This window comes from Anolis carolinensis, chromosome 2, assembly GCF_035594765.1.
Source record: "Anolis carolinensis isolate JA03-04 chromosome 2, rAnoCar3.1.pri, whole genome shotgun sequence".
Classification (NCBI taxonomy): Eukaryota; Metazoa; Chordata; class Lepidosauria; order Squamata; family Dactyloidae; genus Anolis; species Anolis carolinensis.
The window spans coordinates 87528547-87549990 of record NC_085842.1 but is presented as its reverse complement, the minus strand read 5'-3'; the positions used below and the strand labels follow the sequence as shown (position 1 = coordinate 87549990).

Here is a 21444-nt window from a genome sequence, read left to right as displayed (position 1 = left end):
TTGTTTCACTGTTAAACAGCATTTACCATCAAGAAGTTCAGAATCTCCTTTCTATTAGTTTGGTCACACATGAGAGGTAAAGTATAGCCGCATGCTACACATAACTGTCATGTCACACAGAGGTTCCTCTTCAACTACAGAGCTGGTGGTAATGTACTGTGATTGGTTTTTGGGTTACGCCATATCCTACACTCTGTGGTGGCTGCATGGAAAGAGCAGGGAAAATATTAACATGTGCAGCCTTATTTATGCCAAGTTTACTGCTGTAAAATTGTGCTGTCAACAGGGAATGGCAACAGTTGATAGGATACAAAATATAAAATTAAGTGTATTCCTCCCCTGCCCACAACTATACTCACTTCTTCCTCACAACTATACTCCATTTCGGATTCTGTAGGGATGCATCTTTCAACATATGATGATTCTACCAGCAATATATTTTCATATCTCTTGTTTCATTAGCATCACTTCTGCTGCATCCTATAGCTTAGCTTTCTCCAGTCTGCCACCATGCATACATGCTGGACAGCTCCTATCATCCTTAGGTAGCATAGCCAATTTTCTCAGTGATTAGGGGAATTGTTATCCACAATGTACAGAGGTTGTTGAGTTTGAAGAAGGCTGCTATATATCCTCAACTGGTGGATCCCTAATATAGAATTATATCCATAAGATCTGCTTATTTCTATGAGAGCTGCACATTTCTTGTTCCTATTTTAAGCAGTATGTGTCGCCTCCATTTGTCAATATAGAAGCCAAGGTGAGGGCATTCTCCCTGGGTAAGCCCATTATGTGTTTGAATGGAGGAAGATGTCATGCTGTGAAGCAGAATATTCACTGCACCGAGTGATAAAATATTTAACACAGTAAATCTGGCAGAGTGGTTCAGAACTAAAAAAAAGTAAGTCATAAAAACACATTGCTAGGGTATAGTTCTGTATGTATGCAAAGCATAGTTTAAAGGCCAAATGGCCTTTATGGTGGAGAAAGGGCATTTGTGTCTTATGTTGTGGGAAAATGTGAACCAGACAGGAAGGAAACAGGTAGTGAATTATTTGGCAATGGAAACTGGTTTTTCCAATATTAATAAGGTAGAACTGTTCCAGGTTGCAGTCCCAATTTTTCAGGAGCTAAATAAGGTGTTGAAACTTTTTGAGTGACAGAGTTTAGCACCTTGGATAACTCCTCTGAAGTTTAGGTTTAAGGTGCAGAGGCTTTCATTGCCAGATAGACATCGGACTGTCCAGCCTCCACTGAACAAAGACTGCTGATGTTTGCTGATGACTCAGTCAAGCTGAACAGGACATATCCTATAGAATATTGTATATACGGTGAGTCATGTAATTCAATGTATTATTGAAATGAATCTTAAAAAAAGAAAGGGAGAGAATGGCTGAGGTATGGTTTCATGAGGCAAATTTAAAAAGTGAGAACAGTAGAGACCCATGCTGCCTTGAAAGGATTTCCAATTATATATAATGAATAGTGGAGAATGATAGGGCACCTGTCTGCAGAAAGAGACAGGGATCTGACAGAATCTGCCTTCCTTCCTAGCAGAGATAACAAGTCTGCTGGATGAAGTCACATTACAGAGTCAGAAATCACAGCCCAAATGTGACTGCCCTGAATGGGCTCAGAAAAGCCTGAACCAACTTAACTTCACAAAGAATTTAAAGTACTTTGTCCTAATTCTTTCCAAGTCCTCCCACACATAGTATAAAGCTCCAGGCAAGAAGCAAAGCATGAAACCCAGCTGCTGGTTTCATTTCTTCTGTTTGGAAGCCTTCCTTATTCAGCTTTTGGTAAGTGATGCTGGAATCCTCTGCATGGCAATGACAGCACAAGGTCCAAGCTGTCAGACAAGTGTAGGTGTGTGTGCATACCTGTGTGCGTGCATAAATAAGAGAGGGAGAATGCAATTAAAGGAAAGTTATTGTCATTATTCTCATTCATAGTGCACACAGGTTGTTGAATGCAAGGAGTGTGCCCTCTGGGCAGGGAGGTTCCATGAACGCATGGGCTTGGCAATATATAGGAATCTGGGTCATCAGCTCTCTGGGATATACAGTCACCCCTCCACATTCACTGGACTTAAGGTCACAGGACCCCCATGAAAGTGAAGAACTGTGAATAAAAGATTTTTTATAGTTTTTTTTAACGTGAGAAACTACCTCTTTTGGAATTTCTTGGTCTTCCAGCAAAACCCTATGCTTAAGTTCTGCGGGAAGCTGACCATAGATTTGTATTGGAGGATCTAGAGCAGTGGTTCTCAACCTGTGGGTCCCTAGGTGTTTTGGCCTACAACTACCAGAAATCCCAGTCCGTTTACTAGCTGTTAGGACTTCTGGGAGTTGAAGGCCAAAACATCTGGGGACTCACAGGTTGAGAACCATTGCCCTGGAGATTTCCAGAGAGAACATTTTAAATCAAATCCATGAATAATCAAATCTGCTGAAGTCAAAATCACAAATGTGAAGGAACAACTATATAATGAACTACCCCATCCTGTTTTCCACTGAAGCTGAGACAAGGCTGATGCCATGTAAACTGGGGACCCATTTATGTGCATGAAGGATGAAGAACTTCTTAGTCTGCTATGTCAACATCTGCTAAACTGGGCTAACACTCCGCCACAGTGTACGAGGGAACATAAACAGCTTTGTGGATAGTTATTGCCATGGAAATCTTCCCCATTGGGACTGCCTGGACTCTGACCACTTATCCTGACTGAATTTGGCTTGCTGGTCTCTGAAGGAAAGAAATGGATTCTGGGATCCGTGGCCACTTTATCTGTGGATGTTCTGGATGGCGTGATTTTAATATTGTATGTAATGTTTTAAATGTTTAGCAGACATTAATTTTAATTTAATTTAAGCTTCAAGTTTATATGTGTTTTAAGGCATTGAATAATTGCCATATATAAGCTGCCTGGAGCCCCCAGTGGCACAGCGGGTTAAACCACTGAGCTACTGAACTTGTTGACCGAAAGAAAGGCTGGCGGTTCGAATCCGGGAAGTGGAGCCAGCTCCTGCTATTAGCCCCAGCTTCTGCCAACCTAGCAGTTGAAAACATGCAAATGTGAGTAGATCAATAGGTACCGCCTCTATGGGAAGGTAACTGTGCTTCATGCAGTCATGCTAGCCACATGACCTAGGACAACACCGGCTCTTCGGCTTAGAAATGGAGATGAGCACCAACTCCCAGAGTCGAACACGACTAGACAATGTCAGGGGAAACCTTTACCTTTACCTAAGCCGCCTTGAGTCCTCTTTCAGGTAAAAAAGGCGGGGTATAAATTGGGTAAATAAATAATTAAATGACATTATGCCTTTTAGCAAAGTCTGGGTGTCTGGCTCATTTTCATACTGATGGCAATTATTTGACCCTGGATTGTGAAGATATTGACTTAATTATTCATTTAATCATCTGTAACCTGTGCCATGCCCAGGGCCACTTTCATGCAGGGCAAGAGTGCAAGTGTTTGGAAGCAAACTCGTTTAAAAGGGATCTACCGGTCTTGCTGCCCTGGGCAATCCAGGAAATGAGTCCACATTTGATGATGGTGGAAATCAGCTTTCCCTTAGTGCCAATTTGAGTTTAGCTTCTGGTAAGCACTTGAATGACAGTGCCCTAAAAAGAGCTTTGCGATAGCGAGCCACCAGCAGAGTTGGAATCTCTCATCATTTGTCTGTATATATTCCCTCTTTTATGTTTCGTATCCTGGGCACTTGATCTGCTCAGTACATGCTTCATAATTTAAGACCACATTTGGGAGATACCATTTCTGAATATTGAAAAATTCACTGAATATGGAGAAAACCCAAGCATATCAGGAATCATCCTGAATATTATCAATATTTGTATGTATGTTTTTTATCCTTTACAATTTAGCTTGTAAATTGCCTAGAGCATCTTGGATGGAGGGCGATTAGTAAGTAATTAGATGATGATGATGAATATAGAACCATATCCCAAAATTCCATTTGCTTGCTGAGCTAGCAGGGTACATTTATCTTATGTTGCAGTCTACACTAAGTGTATCACTTGTAGCTAATAGGTGTACTATTGAATCTATGGCTTCTATACTTTGTGCTGTTGCAGGTATAAACTGGGCCTGTAGTATGTGACACCAAATTGATCTGCTGTTGCTGAAAAATGAGACGCTTCCCTATCTTTCACGGGAAGAATTCATTTCAGCTTCCCTCATAGCAATGCTGCGTATCTGAAGCCTTCACACCTGCTCAGGAAATGGTGCAAGCTTGCCTTTCTTCCCACCCAAGTATCCTTTCCTGTTTCCTCCTGCTCAGCTGTTTGCATTACTCTTTCTCCTCTCAACATCTGCTTCCACTTTAACTGCCTGGAACAATATGTACTAAAGTCCAAACTCATCAGAATGACTTAGTGCTTATATGTGTTCAGTTCTTATCCAAAGAAGATAGACCAAACAGTTAAAGATATGTAAGTCTTGCCTTTGGCTGGAAGAATCGAGGCTTGTTACTCCTTTTGGGGACTAGGGAATCAATGGCTGAATAGCATTACGATTGGCCCTCTGTATCCATGAACTCTGCATCCATGAATTCAACCATCCATGGTTGGAAATACTTTTTTTAAAAAATCCCAAAAGCAAACCTTGATTTTGACATTTTCTACAAGACATCATTTTACTATGCCAGTGTATGTAATGGGACTTGAGCATCCACAATTTTGGTATCCATGGGTTGTCCTGGCCCCAAAACCCCTGTGAATACAGAGGGCCCACTTTATGTATTCTTGTTCCTCAAACTCCATAAGCACCTGGATCTAGTGTCTTTCCAGGACTAGTACTGGAGATTTGATGCTAAGAACCTACAGGTGTTCATGAGATATAGGAATAACTGGCTGACCCACATAAATATGTATCATATTGCAGCAATGAAGGCAGAACTTGTTTTCTGCAAATCATACATGTGGTCCTTAGTTCCATTATAATATTGAATCCCTACCACCTTAGATAGACTTGTGATGCAAGTAGTTGACTTCATAAATATCCATAGCACACATCAGTCCTGTTGTGTGACACAAGGATATTAACTGAGGGCAGTGAAGCAGCACTGGTTGTTAAACTTTGTAGCAAGAATAAATACACTTTTTCTTGCATGGGGGAAAATGCAGGTGCATCTTCACTATCACCCTCACATGGGCAGGGGCTCTTGCCATACACAGTATATTACAGTGTGCTTGACCTGTTTAGCTCACAAAACAAACTGTTAGATATAGATTAGTATATTGTGATGGACCAAGCACAATATAACAAAAAATAGATAATGTCATATGGAGGTGTTACCAGTTGTAAGAACTAATCAAAAGCATTATAAATTAAGTTACAAAATATAACATGAAATAAATTAATTAATTTAACTTATTTGTTAACCTGATTGTCTTACATTGGACTTTCAGTATTAACTAAATCCCAAAACTATATTATTAATTAAGAATTTATATAAAAGACTATGCTACAAAGCTAGCAAATTTCACTTGTCCTAGCTGATTCTGTAAAGAATTAGATAAATATTTCTATACTTTAGTTTGTCATAAAAGAATGACAGTTAATTCCAAGGTGAAAAGATTTTGAACCAACTGCTGCTGCTGCTGCTCAGTCGTTTAGTCATCTCCGACTCTTTGTGACCTCATGGACCAGTCCACGCCAGAGCTCCCTGTCGGCTGTCACCGCCCCCAGTTCCTTCAAGGTCAACCCAGTCACTTCAAGGATACCGTCCATCCATCTTGCCCTTGGTCGGCCTCTCTTCCTTTTTCCTTCCATTTTCCCCAGCATCGCGATCTTTTCCAAGCTTTCCTGTCTCCTCATGATGTGGCCAAAATACTTCAGCTTTGCCTCTAATATCCTTCCCTCCAGTGAGCAGCCGGGCATTTGAGCCAACACTATTTATATATTAATTTATTTACAGCACTTTTACCCCACCTTTCTCACCTGAGGGGACTCAAGGCAGCTTACAATAAATAGGCAAAAATTCAATGTCTGCAAACAATACACTAAACAACAGTTCATATAAAAACAATGTAACATTACAGAATAAAAACACATTATACAAAATTTAAAACATATCCAAGTTAAAATCAATTCATCCAAAATTCTCATACGTAAATCTTAGTCCAGACCATGTGAAATCAATATTCTCATTCATTAAATGCTTGCGTGCACAACCATGTCTTTAAGGCTTTTCTGAAGCCCAGGAGAGATGGAATCTACCGAATGTTGCTGGGGAGGGCATTCCACAGCCGAGGAGCCACCACTGAGAAGGCCCTGTCCCTCGTTCCCACCAGCCGCGCCTGCGAGGCTGGTGGGACCGAGAGCAGGGCCTCACCAGATGATCTAAGGGTTCTAGAAGGCTCATAGGAGGACATACATTCAGACAGGTAAGATGGGCCAGAACCGTTTAGGGCTTTGTAGGTCAAGACCAGCACTTTAAATTGGGCTCGGTAGCATATTGGCAGCCAGTGGAGCTGGCTTAACAAGGGAGTAGTGCGCTCCCTGTATGCCGCTCCAGTTATTAATCTGGCTGCCACTCGTTGTACTAGTTGGAGCTTCCAGGCCGTCTTCAAAAGCAGCCCCACATAGAGCGCGTTGTAGTAATCCAAACGGGATGTAACCAGAACGTGGACCACTGTGGCAAATAGTAAAGGCAGCTTGGAAGAGTGGCGGCCTTTTTTATATTTCGGTACTCTTCCCATACACCTGAAAATGCATGTAAACTTCTCATCTGTCACAGGAAACTTCTTGTTGTTGTATGCCTTCAAGTCGTTTCCAACTTTTTACCCTATATTTTCTATATATATAAATGAGTGATGGCATCACAGCGACCCACAAAACAACAAAACTACAGGCCCCCCAACCTCGAAATTTGACAACACAACCCATCATCCACGCCTCTAGTTTGATACAACAAAAAGAAAAGAAAAATAAAGTCCCAATCAGAGGGAGAGCAATAATTGTTTTTATCCAATTGCTCATAGAATCATAGAATCATAGAATCATAGAATAGTAGAGTTGGAAGAGACCTCAAGGGCCATCTAGTCCAACCCCCCGCTAAGAAGCAGGAAATCGCATTCAAAGCACCCCCGACAGATGGCCATCCAGCCTCTGCTTAAAAGCCTCCAAAGAAGGAGCCTCCACCACGGCCCGGGGGAGAGAGTTCCACTGCCGAACAGCCCTCACAGTGAGGAAGTTCTTCCATGTGAAAGTTCTTCCATGTGAAACTGCTGCCAGTTTAGAGGGCTAATCTCTGCGCACTTGGTCGCCTAGCAACCAACTCAGCCAAGGACAGCAGGGTTCAGTTAGGGGACAGGCAGATTTAGGCCTCACTTAGGCTTCTTTCACGGATTATCTAATTTGCACTGGATTATATGGCAGTGTAGACTCTAGGCCCTTCCACACAGCTATATAACCCATTTATAATCTTATATTATCTGCTTTGCACTGGATTATCTTGACTCCACACTACCATATAATCCACTTCAGTGTGCATTTTATACAGCTGTGAAGAAGGGGCCTCATATAATCCAGTTCTAAGCAGATAATATAAGATTATCAATATACAGTAGAGTCTCACTTATCCAACATAAACAGGCCGGCAGGATAAGTGAATATGTTGGATAATAAGAAGGGATTCAGGAAAAACTGATTAAACATCAAATTAGGTCATTGTTATACAAATTAAGCATCAAAACATCATATTATACAACAAATTTCACAGAAAAAGTAGTTCCATGTGCAGTAATGCTATGTAGTAATTACTGTACTGTATTTACAAATTTACCACTAAAATATCACAATGAATTTAAAACATTGACTACAAAAACATTCATTATGAAAAGGCAGCCTGCGTTGGATAATCCAGAACATTGTATAAGCGAATGTTGGATAAGTGAGATTCTACTTTAATATGAAATAATTACTGGGATAGAATAATGCAGAACAATATAATCTCTAAAACCAGGACAGTAAATAAAGGCCAACAGTCTGAAAGCAGGGAAATTGGCAATTCCACGAAGGAAACAATCAGGGCCAGCTAACACCTCCCAAGAAAGGATTCTTCCAGAAAGGAAGCTGAGAAGAGAGTGAAGCACTGTGTATTACCAAAGTCATTATTATTACTATCATTACTATTATTATTATTATTATTGTGTTGCGGTAAACCGTGAAAATGAATACAATCTGGCTCCAAGTATTCAAAAACACTAAAATCAGAATATATAAAAATTAATGTGGTATAATAAAACAGAACAATACAATCTCTAAAATCATAACACTAAATAAAGAACAACACTCTGAAAACAGGGGAATTCCACACAGGAAACAATCAGGGCCAGCTAAAACCTCCCGACAAAGTATTCCCATCATCAAAGTCTGGCAAATCCTCTGTTTTCTCAGGGCCACAGACAGTAGAAGCACATAAAATATCGCAAACAACATCACTCTGAAAACAAGGGAATTCCAGACAGGAAACAATCAGGGCCAGCTAACACATCCCAACAAAAAAAATTAATCGGGGAGGAAACAGCCAGGCTTTAAAGCTGCAAGGCCATTACATCCTAATCATTTTTCCTAATTGCAGCATTCATACTTGCCTCCAACAGACACAAAAAAAAAAAACAATCAGAAATATTGTATATTCACAACCTTTAGGAAATAATATCCCCTGATGGCACAGCGTGTTAAAGTGCTGAGCTGCTGAACTTCTGGACCGAAAGGCCGCAGGTTTGAATTGGGGGACCAAAGTGAGCCCTCACTGTTAGCCCCAGCTTCTGCCAACCCAGAAGTTTGAAAACATGCAAATGTGAGTGCATCAATAGGTACTGCTCTGGCAGGAAGGTAACGCCGCTCCATGCAGTCATCCCACATGTCTACGGACAACGCCGGCTCTTCGGCTTAGAAATGGAGATGAGCACCAACCCCCAGAGTCAGACATGACTGGACTTAATGTCAGGGGAAAACGTTTAGCCTTTACCTTAACTACTACCAATTCCTCAATATTTTATTTCCCATACCACCATACTTCACCACAGCAACGCGTGGCCGGGCACAGCTAGTGTGTGTGTGTGTGTGTGTGTGTGTGTGTGTGTGTGTGTGTGTATATATATATATATATATATATATATATATATATATATATATACACACACACACACACACACACATACACACACACACACACATACACACACGCACACACACACACACACAAAGCTATATACATGTACATGGACCAGTAAAATACTACCTATCACAGGGTTTTTTGGTAAGATTTGTTCAGAAGAGATTTGCCTTCAGCTTCTTCTGAGGCTCAGTGAGTGGGACTTGCCCAAGGTCATCCAGTGGGAATGTTTATTTAGGTTATTCTTATAGATGGTTTTATTGTTATATGTGTCTGTCGTTTGTCCTAGCAAGGATTCAGATCCTGGTTTCCAGAGTCATAGTTCAACACTCAAACCACTAGATCACTATGGCTCTGACAACATTCTTATTCTGGGATTTTTGTTGGGCTCCACAGGGGAATTGGTAAATGATAGAAAGGGGAAAATTGAGAACCTTGGATTGTAAGAGAAACAGAAAGAAAGTGAGAAGTTTTAGGTGAGGTAGATGAGAAATGAAACATTCAAAATTTGCACAGCAGGTTCTGCCTCTACAAATCAAGGACTGGGAGAAAGGAGGGTGGAATTGAGTAAAATTAATGTGGGCATTTTCTAAGTTCATTCTGGTAAGTGTAGGCGTTTCATTTACATGGCAATTAAACATAAATGTAAGAGTTAAATTTCTTAACTTCAAATGTACATAATTAAATTAGATTAAACCTTTCCTACTAATGTTCCTCCCTTTGAACATGACAGTAACTCACTGCCTCTTGTGACTTATCTGACTTCCTATATTGAGATTAATTCATGTTGCATATATCTATTAAAAGATTTACGGTATTTCCAAAAATATTTAGCTCATAGAATAATGAAGTTAGAAGAGAGCCCACGGGCATTCTAATCCAATCCCATTCTGCCATGCAGAAACACACAATCAAAACATTCCTAACAGATGGCCATCTAGCCCGTTTTAAAACTTCCAAATAAGCAGACTCCACCCAATTCCCAGGCAACATATTCTGCTGTTGAATAGTTCTTCATGTCAGAAAGTTATTCGCAATGTTTAGGTGGACTCTTCCTGCACTTTGAATCTTTTTATCCATGCCCTAGTCTCTGGAACAGCAGAAAACAAGCTTGCCCCCTTCTCAGCATCTTTTCAAATGTTTAAAACATGGCTTTCAGCCTTCCTTTCTCCAAGCTAAACATACCCAGCTCCCTAAACCAGTGGTTCTCAAACTGTGCTCCTCCAGATGTTTTGGACTTCAGCTCCCACAATGCCTAACAGCTGGTAAGCTGGTTGGGATTTCTGGGAGCTGAAGTCTAAAACACCTGATGGGAGCACAGTTTGAAAACTTTCCTAGACAGTTCCTCATAGGGCTTGGCTTCCAAACTTTTAATCATTTTGGTCACCCTTCAGTTGTTCTAGCTTGTCAATATCCTTCTTGAATTATGGTGCCCAGATTTGGACACAGTTTTCTAGGTGAAGTCAGGCTATACATTCCCTTGAGCTTGACACTATATTCCTAGTGATGGAGCCTAGAATTGCATTGGCTTTTTAAACGGCTGCATCACACTGTTGACTCATGTTCAGCTGGTGTCTACTAAAACTCCAAGAACCCTTTCACTTGTGCTGTTTTCAAGCCATGTGTCACCCATCCTATCTGCCAAAGTGTAGTACCTTACATTTCTTCCTGTCAAAATTCATTTTGTGAGTTTTACCCAGCCCTCTAATCTGTTATGATGATTTTGGATTCTGGTCTTGTTCTCTGGGGTATTAATTCTCCCTACCAATTTGGTGGGAGCTCCCGGTGGTGCAGCAGGTTAAACCACTGAGCTGCTGAACTTGCTGACCAAAAGGTTGTTGGTTTGATCCACGGAGCGGGGTGAGTTCCCGCTGTTAACCCCTGCTTCTGCGAACCTAGCGGTTAGAAAACATGCAAATGTGAGTAGATCAATAGGTACCGCTCCGGTGGGAAGGTAATGGCGCTCCATGCAGTCATGTTGGCCACATGTCTTAGGAGGTGTCTACGGATAATGCCGGCTCTTTGGCTTAAAAATTGAGATGAGCACCAACCCCCAGAGTTGGACACGACTAGACTTAATGTCAGGGGAAAACCTTTACCTACATACCAATTTTGGGTGATCTGCACATTTGATAAGCATGCTTTCTATTTTCTCATCCAATTCATTGGTAAGATGTTGAATTTATATTCCACCTTTTATCACAAGATCTTATTTTTTAAAAATTAAAACAATTTAGAACAAAATTTTAAATAGTGGGAATAATTTAACCAACCCAGAAGCACATGAAACAATTAAAACAGACCAGTTACCTATCCAAATACAAACTGATTAATACGAAACAATGTTTTAACTTGGTGCCATAGTGAAGCCAGCTTTAGCGTTAAGTAAACCTCCTGCCAAGGTCATTCCAAGCTATTCCACATCCTGACTCAAGTCTGTTACCTCCAGGGCTGGGATACAGTGGAGGGCCCCTCCATATGTATATTCAGATATGAATGACTCTGACCCCACCAGGTCAGTTCAACTGGTGGAGTAATTGTCACCCATTAAGGTGCTCCTGGGGAGAGTGGAGACTGCCACTGCAACTAGTCTACCGAAAGAGAGGGTTTGACCCTACAGACAAGGAAAATATTCACACTAGCCTTAATTAGAAAGGAACTGGAGGCTTCACAAGTAATGCCAGTCTTAGAGCAGTTCCTTGGACATCTGCCATAAGTTAATTTTGGCCTCCCACCTTCTTGCCTGAGGAAAAGGGAGGAACTTGACGTGGGTGTTAGCCTGTCATGGGGAAAAAGGAGCAGCTTAGGCCTGTGCAGGAAGCCGGGTTGGGTGGATCTGCTTGGCGTTTCTTCTTCCTGGTGAGACATCCTCACCACTTGAACTCTCCTCCAGCCAGGTGAGTGAAGCAAGAGAGTAACTTTAGCTACCAAGGCAATAGAGCAGGCATGGGCAAACTTGGGCCCTCCAGGTGTTTTGGACTTCAACTCCCACCATTCCTAACAGCCTCAGGCCCCTTCCTTTTCCCCCTCAGCTGCTTAAGCTGAGGCTGTTAGGAATGGTGGGAGTTGAAGTCCAAAACACCTGGAGGGCCCAGGTTTGCTCATGCTTGCAGCAGAGGAAAGCTTGTTTTCTATCCTGGCTATTCTAGGAACTGGGCAAATATCCTTTCAGTGCCAGAAATAAGTTGGGAGGGATTTTAGCCTGATCCCTGCCCCCTCCCTGTTCTGGGACAGTTGGGGGCAAACCTATCAATAACTTTTGTATGCATATGACTTTTTTTTTTTTTTTTGGCAGCGCTGGGATTCTGCTTGTCTTTGAATCTCCATGGCAACAGCCCAGGCCTCTCATATGACCTGTGACCTCGGCCATTGTCTCTTTGATCCTTACTCTCTGAATTCGGGGCCCGACACAGATTGCAACATGGGCAGCGTGGGGAGCCTTGTTGAAAAGCAGGATTTCTCAACATCTGCACCCGGAGGTCTGCGGGGGATGCGTCAGCCGGATGGGTTGCTTCGTAAAGGAATGTCCCAAAGGGAAGTCTTTGGCTACTTGCACGGGGGCAAACGGGACGCTCGGTCAGAAAAGAAGCACCAGTCATCAGGCGGTGGTTTTAAACGGGACTATGAGAGCGACCGGGAGAACCAGTCCCCAGAGAGATACTTCCGGGACAATCAACGGGGGCAAGATTTTTCCAAGAGTTCCTTGCCAGAACGTGGACGCTTTGACAAGGTGAGGTGGTGTGGTAGCAGTGAGGAGAAGTGGGTTTCTTGGCTGAAAGTAGTCAGAAGAAGAGTGGGAGACAAATGCATTCCCCCAATTACCATTTCCCACCAGCCATTATCCAATTTAAGGAGCCCCCGGTGGTGCAGTGGGTTAAACCTTTGAGCTGGCAAGACTGCTGACCGAAAGGTCGGTGGTTCGAATCCAAGGAGTGGGGTGAGTTCCCGTCTGTCAGCTCCATCTTCCCATGCAAGGACATGAGAGAAGCCTCCCACAGGATGGGCATCCCCTGGGCAACATCCTTGCAGATGGTCAATTCTCTCACACCAGTAGAGACTTACAGTTTTTTAAGTCACTCCTGACACACACACAAAAAATCATTTAATTTTTAATCCATGGGCTACCACCTGTGTGTTAGGAGGGGAAACTGGTGGGAAAATTTTATTTGTTAAATATGGATAATTTAGCTCAAAGTTGTGGAATCCGCCTTTAAACCATAACTCACATGTCCTACATACCTTGTTTACTTGTTTGAAAAGGTTGTAATATACTTTTTTATCAATAACATTGAAGTGGCTGATTTGATCTTGATGAGAGAGAATGGTGCACCTGGGGTGAGATGGGTTTTTGGATGGAAAATTGCCTTCCCCTGCACTTGGACTTCCATTATTTCTGGATTTATGGTGCATTTTCACATTGGCCTACAGCTTTAGAGACAATCCAGCATTTTGGAATGTGAAAGTGTTTCTGTGCATTGGGGCATCCTGGAAGTAAGTTAGAAAATAGCAATAGGAGGATGTAATGGCCACAGTGGGAACCAGTGAATGGGAGGCAGCTCTCCATTGGTCTGCAGTGGATGGAACAACTGGATCATTTCCTAGTGCCTGGGAGCAGGGGTCCGTGGGCCATACCCAAGCTTACGGCCTGTTCCACAGGAAGTCACATACCAGCTAGTTCAGATAGGGCACCTTACATGCTGCTTCTGACCTCAAACCATTCATACCAATCTAAAGAAACAATGCCATCTGGGTCACCATCAGCATATTACCAACTGCTTTAGATCTGAGAGGCACCCTTCTCAATATGTATAATGCCTGACATTCTGGAATATTGTTACATGACAGGAGGGATGCTTTCCAAGAATTTTAGCTTAGGTCTAGGTTCTTTGAAAGCAAGTAATTTTGGAAGAATATTTTGCCCTGACTCAGAGCCGGCCCTAGGTATTTTTCAAGTGTAGGCGAACAGAATTTTGGCGCCCCCCCCCCCCCAAAAAAACAATCACTGAAAAATAAAACCGTTAGATAAGCGAAAATGTTGGATAATAAGGAGGGATTAAGGAAAAGCCTATTAAACATCAAATTACATTAAGATTTTACAAATTAAGCACCAAAACATCATGTTTTACAACAAATCAACAGAAAAAGCAGTCTCAACTGCGCCTCCGTATGTTTGGCGCCCGAAGCGACCGCTTAATTTGCCTCATTGTTGGACCGGCTCTGCCCTGACTTCATCAGCAACTTGACCAGGAAGAGCCCAGTTTCCATGGCCAGGACTGGTCCTGTTTCCCAGACACTTTGGGTCCCATTTCAGGAGAAAGGCTGCATATAAAATATGGCTAGGGTATTTTTAGAAACACTTTCTCTTGAAGGGTCTATGTCATTTTCAGCAGTTAGGAGAGTGATGGAAACAGAGGTGTGAGTAGTGGGACAATTCATTATATGAGGATCCTCCTATCCAAGGTATAGCAAGAACATGCTGACCATTCAAGTTCTGCTTCACCATGTCAGCTAGCATTATTACTTGATATAATTGCTAATGGAAGTTATGTTCTTTCTAGTGTCGGATCAGGCCCTCGGCTTTCAAGGTAGTGTCTGGGAAGAGCATGCTATCCATGCAGGGACTGTCATCAGCCAAAGGGCAGAAGCTCTCAAAGAGCAATGGAAGTCTCCACACAATCTTGACACAGAGCAGCACTGGCAGCTCCTCACAGTGTGGTCCTCTGCGCAATCACTTGCTGCATACCATCAGCCTGGATGAGGGCACCAACTCTATTCAAAGCTTTCCTACCTACAACCCCCGCTTCAAACCCACTCCAAACCAACTCAGTGCTTCTATAGGTCACCTCAATCACATTGGTGGCTCATTAGACCGGGCCTCTCGGAGTCCACGGGATCCCTTAGCTGTAGAGAAAGCACCACTATCTTGCAAGAGCCTGAGCCGGCTGCAGAGCTCTGGGGAGCCACCCCCACCTTATGAGCCCACTTACTCCTTGGAAGGGGTGGTGAAGCAACTTGAGGACCGGCTGAGTGAGAAAGGCATGGAGCTCCGCCAGCTAAAGAGGAACCTGAGTGAGAATGATGACCCCTTCACACAGGTGGGTAGATTTTCTCCATGGGGTGAGTAGGTGTGTCACTTGGTCCTGTGGCTATGCCAAACTGCTCTCTATTTTCTCATTTTGACTTCTGAATCCTGTTTTTTCATGAAATTCTTTTTGACTCTCATCTCCCACATGTTGTTCTTTGTAATGTCACACTTTTCCAGGCTTGCTAATAGCCACTTGCCTGAATGCCTACGGCAAATAAGAATTGGTCCAACACCTCCAAGCAGTGAAGGCTTTATACAGGATAAAACGCTCCATGCTTTCCTTCATGGTTTAATTATTAAACCACAAATTATTAAAATGGATATATTTGGGCTGATATGCTGGTAACCTTTCACTGACACTTTGTGAGACTCTCATGTCTTCTTTCCAAACCCATATTAACTCCTGCCACTGATCTCTCCTCAATCCAGCATCTTAATTCCTAATACATTCCTCATTAAATATCTAATTCATAGTAGACAAAGGAAAGAATTTATGTAGGAGCTGGTGTGTCCCGCCCCTGAGTTTCATTGTGGTAGTTTATGTGTCACCAGGAGGTAGATGTATAGGAGGTGATATATAGGAGGGATGATACTTTTCTTACTGAAATCAGCTATTTTGAAAGTTGTGATGCTGAAAGATCCCCTCTGTGGAGTTGGCCGTATGTAGAAAGCAGAGTTCAGAAGTAACAAGTAATAACATCACATGTAACACTTTGTTTGTAGAGGGGGGTAACGGGCATTGCAGCAGCCTTTGGGAGATATTTTAACATTAACATTGAACCATGGTTGTGATATCATAATAAATATTTATCCATTGTTGGCTGTTATCCTGTTGGTGAATTCATATATATATATACACACACACACATATTGGCTGTTGCAAAGGTGGATTCTACTGCATGATCCCACCTTTTCTCATATGCAGCCACCTCAAATCTGGTTATCCCTAGTTGGTGGAGACTGAAGGGAGCAGCAGATAAGTATCCAGTTATTCTTCTGTAGCTGGATGCAGAGCAATGACATCTTCAGGGCCTTCCAGAGGACCTTTGAGGTCCCTGCAATGCCTGACGTTTGCATTTAGTAATAGGAAAACAACTGGAAGCTTATCTACTTCTGCCTCTCTCCATCAACCAGGAAATGACTGAGTTTAAGTTGTGAAATGTGAGTTTGAAAGGACTAGACAGGAGTTTTGGAAAATGGAAATCTCCATAACCTTTTGGAGATTTTTATGATCTTTGGAAAGGCATGACCTTGTTAGAAGTCATAACCATTTGGTAAAATGATGCCATAACATTTTGGTAAAAACCTTTTGGGAAAATTGCATTCATGAAAGGCAATTAATTATCTCAGCTGTTAAACTGATATACCTAGACATTTCAAAGAGAGATGTTAGGGACAAAGATATGCCAGTGCACAAACACACACACACATATATAGCAGAGTTTCAGAAGTGTTCTTTTAGTTGCCCCCAAAACATCTCTCCCCTAAAACATCTTGGTTTAAATCATGCTCTCAAGAGACAAAAATAAGCAGACTTCTTTAAAAGTAACATAATTGGTTTACTGACAAACTTCATGTATTCAGCACACAGGTACATTGCTTAGTCCAGTTACAGATAGGATTCGAAGTAGTTTCTCTGTGTAGGTAACACAGGACATCTTTCTTATAATCAACAGTCCAAGATCCAAAGCATCTCTCTGTTCTGAGAGTCTAATAGAGTCTCTGTAGTCTTTTTCAATTAACTTCTAAACTGTACTGTTTCTACTGAAGTCTCTAAGCATACGGTTTCTAAAATGGCATCTGAGTCCTGAACAAACCCAGATCTGATCATATGGTCTGTAGCCCCTCCCTCAACAAAGAGTTACGGAAAACTGCATACCAATACATAAATATACAATACAGTAAGCAAGCTGAATTATATATGTACATAACAAATAACTAGTTGAGGCTTGAAGAAGCTTGCTATTTCTAACAAGAAGACTATCATAGTTATGTCTCATATCTATGCCTACCAGTTCAGGATTGCAGCTACTATTTTAAAGAGGCATTTGGAAGATATTTGGTTGCCTTTCAAAGAGGGCCTCAGCTTCATGGTTTGGGCAAGAAATCTCTCTTATAGAGAAAATTTGTTGATTTGCCAGTTCAATCTTGCCTCTTTTTTCTAGGACTGGAAGAAGCCACCTCCATAATCCTTTCTTTTCTTGACAGATGTTTGAAGACAAACAGCGTTTGTGGATGGATGAGCTGGAGGACCTGAAGCAGATGTACCTGGCCAAACTGCAGCAAGTCATGCAACAGGCTCAACGCAGCCAGCGGGCTCTTCAGCTACAGCTCTACAAAGCACATCAGGAGAAGAAGCGGCTGCAAGAAGAGCTGGATCTTCTTCAGAGCCAGTGTGAGGAGCTGAGGTTGCAGCAGAATCAGGCAGAACGCCTGAGCCCCAAGTTGGAGGAGACCAAATGGGAGGTGAGTGGAGAAAGCATATGCAGTGCGCTAGTACATCTTCTCACTTATTGTAGTTCCTGGTTACATCTAACTTCACACAAGGTTCTACTGCTCTATATGCTATCTTGTCTGTATGCCGGCTGCCAAGCATACTGAAATGTCTGATGTTTATGGAGTTGATAAAACTCAAAATGTAGCCAACAGCATTACTACTGCTACTGACTATGGCTGAGCACAAAGGATCTTTTGGACTAAAAGCCAAATTTAATTTCAGAAGCATTCATAGCAAGCTGCATTCCAGTGGCAGATGAGGCCAAGGACAAAAGGGTAGAACAAAAAATAGAAGTGTATTATAGCTTAAAGCTGTCACCTGCCAGCAACTGAGCCTTGGGAAAAGCATTTCAACCTTTCAGAATAGGGAAAACAGAGGGGAAAACAGTACACATTCTGAGAAACCATCGAACAGTGCTGTCATGGTATGGCCATTGGAGGAAGCTGAGAAGGATGGATTTGGCTCCAGGGCTTAACCCTGGATTATGATTTTCCCATCGTGTGGATCCAGTTCTCCATTGTAAAGCTTTTGCAGTATGTTCACGATTCCATTTCCAGTCACCTCCCATTCCCCCTGGGGTTGTTATGAGAATATTGCATCTTCTTCTGCTGACTGACTGCTGCTGCTGCTGCATTGCACATGTCCCAGTGGCTCACTATTTCTGTGTGTCAAGTCTGATCTTTGCCCTTATTCTAATATGTTGTTTTGACAGGTCTGTCAGAAGACTGCAGAGATTTCATTGCTTAAGCAGCAGTTCCGAGATGCTCAAGAGGAAATGGCCCAGAAGCTGAGTGAAATTTTCAGTTTGAAAACACAGCTGCGAGAAGCCCGAACAGAATTGCACGCCAAGGACTCACAACTGGCACAACTGGGGGACTCTCTCCAACCCTTGCCAGAGCATGGCTCCCCTCTTCCACCGAGGGACTCTCCTATGCAGCCATGCCAGGACTTCTTGGGTTGTGAAACAGATGACTCTAAATGTCGGGAAAAGCAGGGGGAGAATGCAGAGAGCGCTGAATGGCTATGGGCAGAATTGCTACGGGAGAGGCGCCAGGCCCAGCTGCAAGTGGCAGACTTTGAGCAAGAGCGGAAAACCTGGCGCGAGGAGAAAGAGAAAGTTCTGCGCTATCAGCGAGAGATTCAGGCCAGCTATATGGAGATGTACCACCGGAATCAGGCTCTGGAAAGGCAGCTGAGTGAATTCCGGCAATATCAGGCTGAGCCCAGAGGCATTAACTCAGAATCACCTTGGATTGAGAGAGTTGAGTCCTCAAAGATCTGAAGAGTATGAGAAAACATTGAAGAGGCTTGTTAGTCTGGTTCAGAAGCCTCCTCCTGTAATAATATATTGGAGACTGCAGACTGTAGTCATGGAAGGAATGGGGTCCTAGCATTACATCTGGTATTTTCTATTTGTCCAAATGGACTGTTGTTGGCCTGTCACAAGTGTCCTAGAGGGCAGGATGCTTTCTTGTCATGTCCTGTTTTGTGTCAACATTGGCTCTACCTATCAAGGTAGAAGGCTTATCATTGAGGAATGTGAATTACTATAACTGGGAGCTACAACTACTCCTGATAAGATCTGACAGGGAAAACAAATGAGTATTGTGCTGCCAATTATTGGTTCCTTGTTGCTTTTGTCTCTTTAATTTTGTTGTGCAGGAAAGAGAAGGTTGACAGCAACCCACCTGAAGCCTGTCCTGAAGAATTTGTCTTTCATCCATTTGCCTTGTTTTCAAGCTGTGCAAAGTTTTGAAGATCTAACATGGTTGTTGTGTATGCCTTACATTGTGACTGATGGAGAGTCTTCTGTGTTTGGCTCCAGAAAGCACAAGAAAATGAAGCATAAACCTCTGCCCTACTGGCTTCTAAGACAAAAAATACCAAACAAACTTTGAAAGCCAAGCCAGTTCAGTACAACCACTCAAAAGGCTATGAGAAAGTTACCTAAGCTGAGTCTTGCCTCAGTGAGCATTGCTGATTCCTGCAGTCTGTTGCTGCTTGGTACCCAAGTTCTGGATTTGAAGGCTGTGCCAGAGTGGAGAGCTCTACAGTGGAAGTTCTACCTGGCAACTGCTAGAATAAAGTATCTGCCTGACATTTCTGGCTCCAAGGCTGTTGCTTTTTCTTCCCATCATGGAATTGTAAACCACAGCATCTAAACTACAATGCTCCTTCCCAACAGATAGCACTTAATCTAAAATCAGTAGACAATTGTTGGCTCGAAACCAGTGTTGCAAGTATTGATACTATGCACATTTCAAAATGTGAGGGAAGTAGTGTTACAAGTATTGATACTGTGCACATTTCAAAATGTGAGGGAAAATCTGAAGAAGTGGCCAGCTCATTCTTCCCCTTTTTTGAGAAAGGGTGGAGAATGGTGATGACAATGGAAAGATTTTATTGAATCCAGTCATGGGAAGGGAGGACAAACTTGTACCAGGAATGCATTTTGTGATTGCAGAATGATTGATTGGCATTTCTGCCATCCTGTCACATCCCTGTCAGCAAGGGAAGTATGAGATGAAGCTTTCAACCTGTTTATATGCAGAGTAGGCATGCCCAAACTAACTGACTTCAGGTTACTAATTATATAGATACAATGTACAGTATGACTGAAAATTGTGATGTTAAATATGAAGGCATGGTGCTTTTTAAAAAAAGCATGGCATTACTTTGTCGTTGGAAGCTTTCTGACTCACTTCATGAGATAAATGTTCCTCCAGTAACTGAGGCAAGAGTGCTGTCTTGCTACATTCCCAGTGCATTCTCAAACTGTATTACTCTTGACATGCCACTGCCCAATATAGCACACTAATCCTGAAGCCTGTACTCAAAACAGGTGGGATGAAACTAATGTCAGGTACATGTGGATCTCTAGGTGTCAAAAAGACACAACATCTTTGATTCTGTTTGTTACTTGTTCCATTCCATAGCCCCTACTGAGTTGACACTGCTTATTTGCTGCCTTTCTGTAAGGTGTTTGGAGATTAGCTGAGCTTTCACTCTGCAACAGTTTACATGCTACAGTGGTAGAAAGGGTAAAGTTGCAGGCCGGTAGCCAAGTCTAGTGTTTAATCCCAGGAGTAAGTACAACACAGAGTGTGGAATAAAATAATGTTATACAATAAACAACCATTTTACTGCAGTCTTCTCAAGCACGCAAGCATTCATTAAAAGGATTATCGTGAAAGGCTGGTAAAGGTTCATGACTGCTCCACCACTCTGGAAAACCAATACCATATTATTGCATACCTATTATATATTTATGTACAAGCCATTGGCCTGAGTTAGGAAATGGTGAAAAGGAACTTGTAAAAAAAAAAACCTACAAAGCAGACTGCATGTGAGAACACAGTTTAGAGAGGGAATGTGCTTCCTACTAACCCTGTTAGATTTGACTTTCCAGGTCCCAGGAAACTGCAAATGCTTGTTTTTCTTGCGGGACAGCTGGCTGTTGAAATATTTTGTTTGTTTCACTGTGCCCACGCCAGTCCAAGCTTCAGTTGGCGCCTCACTCTCAAACCCCCAGAGCAAGTTTCCACCCATCAATTAGAGCTGTGAGGAGCAGAGGAACAACCTAGGAGAGGGTGGCACCAAAACTTGGCAGCTGAGCCAGAAACTAAACTGCTGGCTCAGATGCCAAAGGGAAGAGGTTGAAGCATCGCAGGAAGAAGCAGGAACATTCACCTCATACAAGCTGCTGGACA

General features: G+C 42.4%; 1 protein-coding gene across 1 annotated transcript in view; it reads left to right on the top strand.

Moving 5' to 3' along the window:
- Positions 1–19834, top strand: part of n4bp3 (NEDD4 binding protein 3) — a 30064-nt gene extending 10230 nt beyond the window's left edge. Inside the window, exons 2-5 of the mRNA XM_008104986.3 lie at positions 12448–12882; positions 14711–15247; positions 17446–17703; positions 18447–19834. Of these exons, the coding sequence (XP_008103193.1) occupies positions 12478–12882; positions 14711–15247; positions 17446–17703; positions 18447–19016 (1770 nt within the window). The 5' untranslated portion in view covers positions 12448–12477 and the 3' untranslated portion in view covers positions 19017–19834. The remainder of the gene's footprint in view (positions 1–12447; positions 12883–14710; positions 15248–17445; positions 17704–18446) is intronic.
- The last annotated feature ends 1610 nt before the right edge of the window (positions 19835–21444 follow it).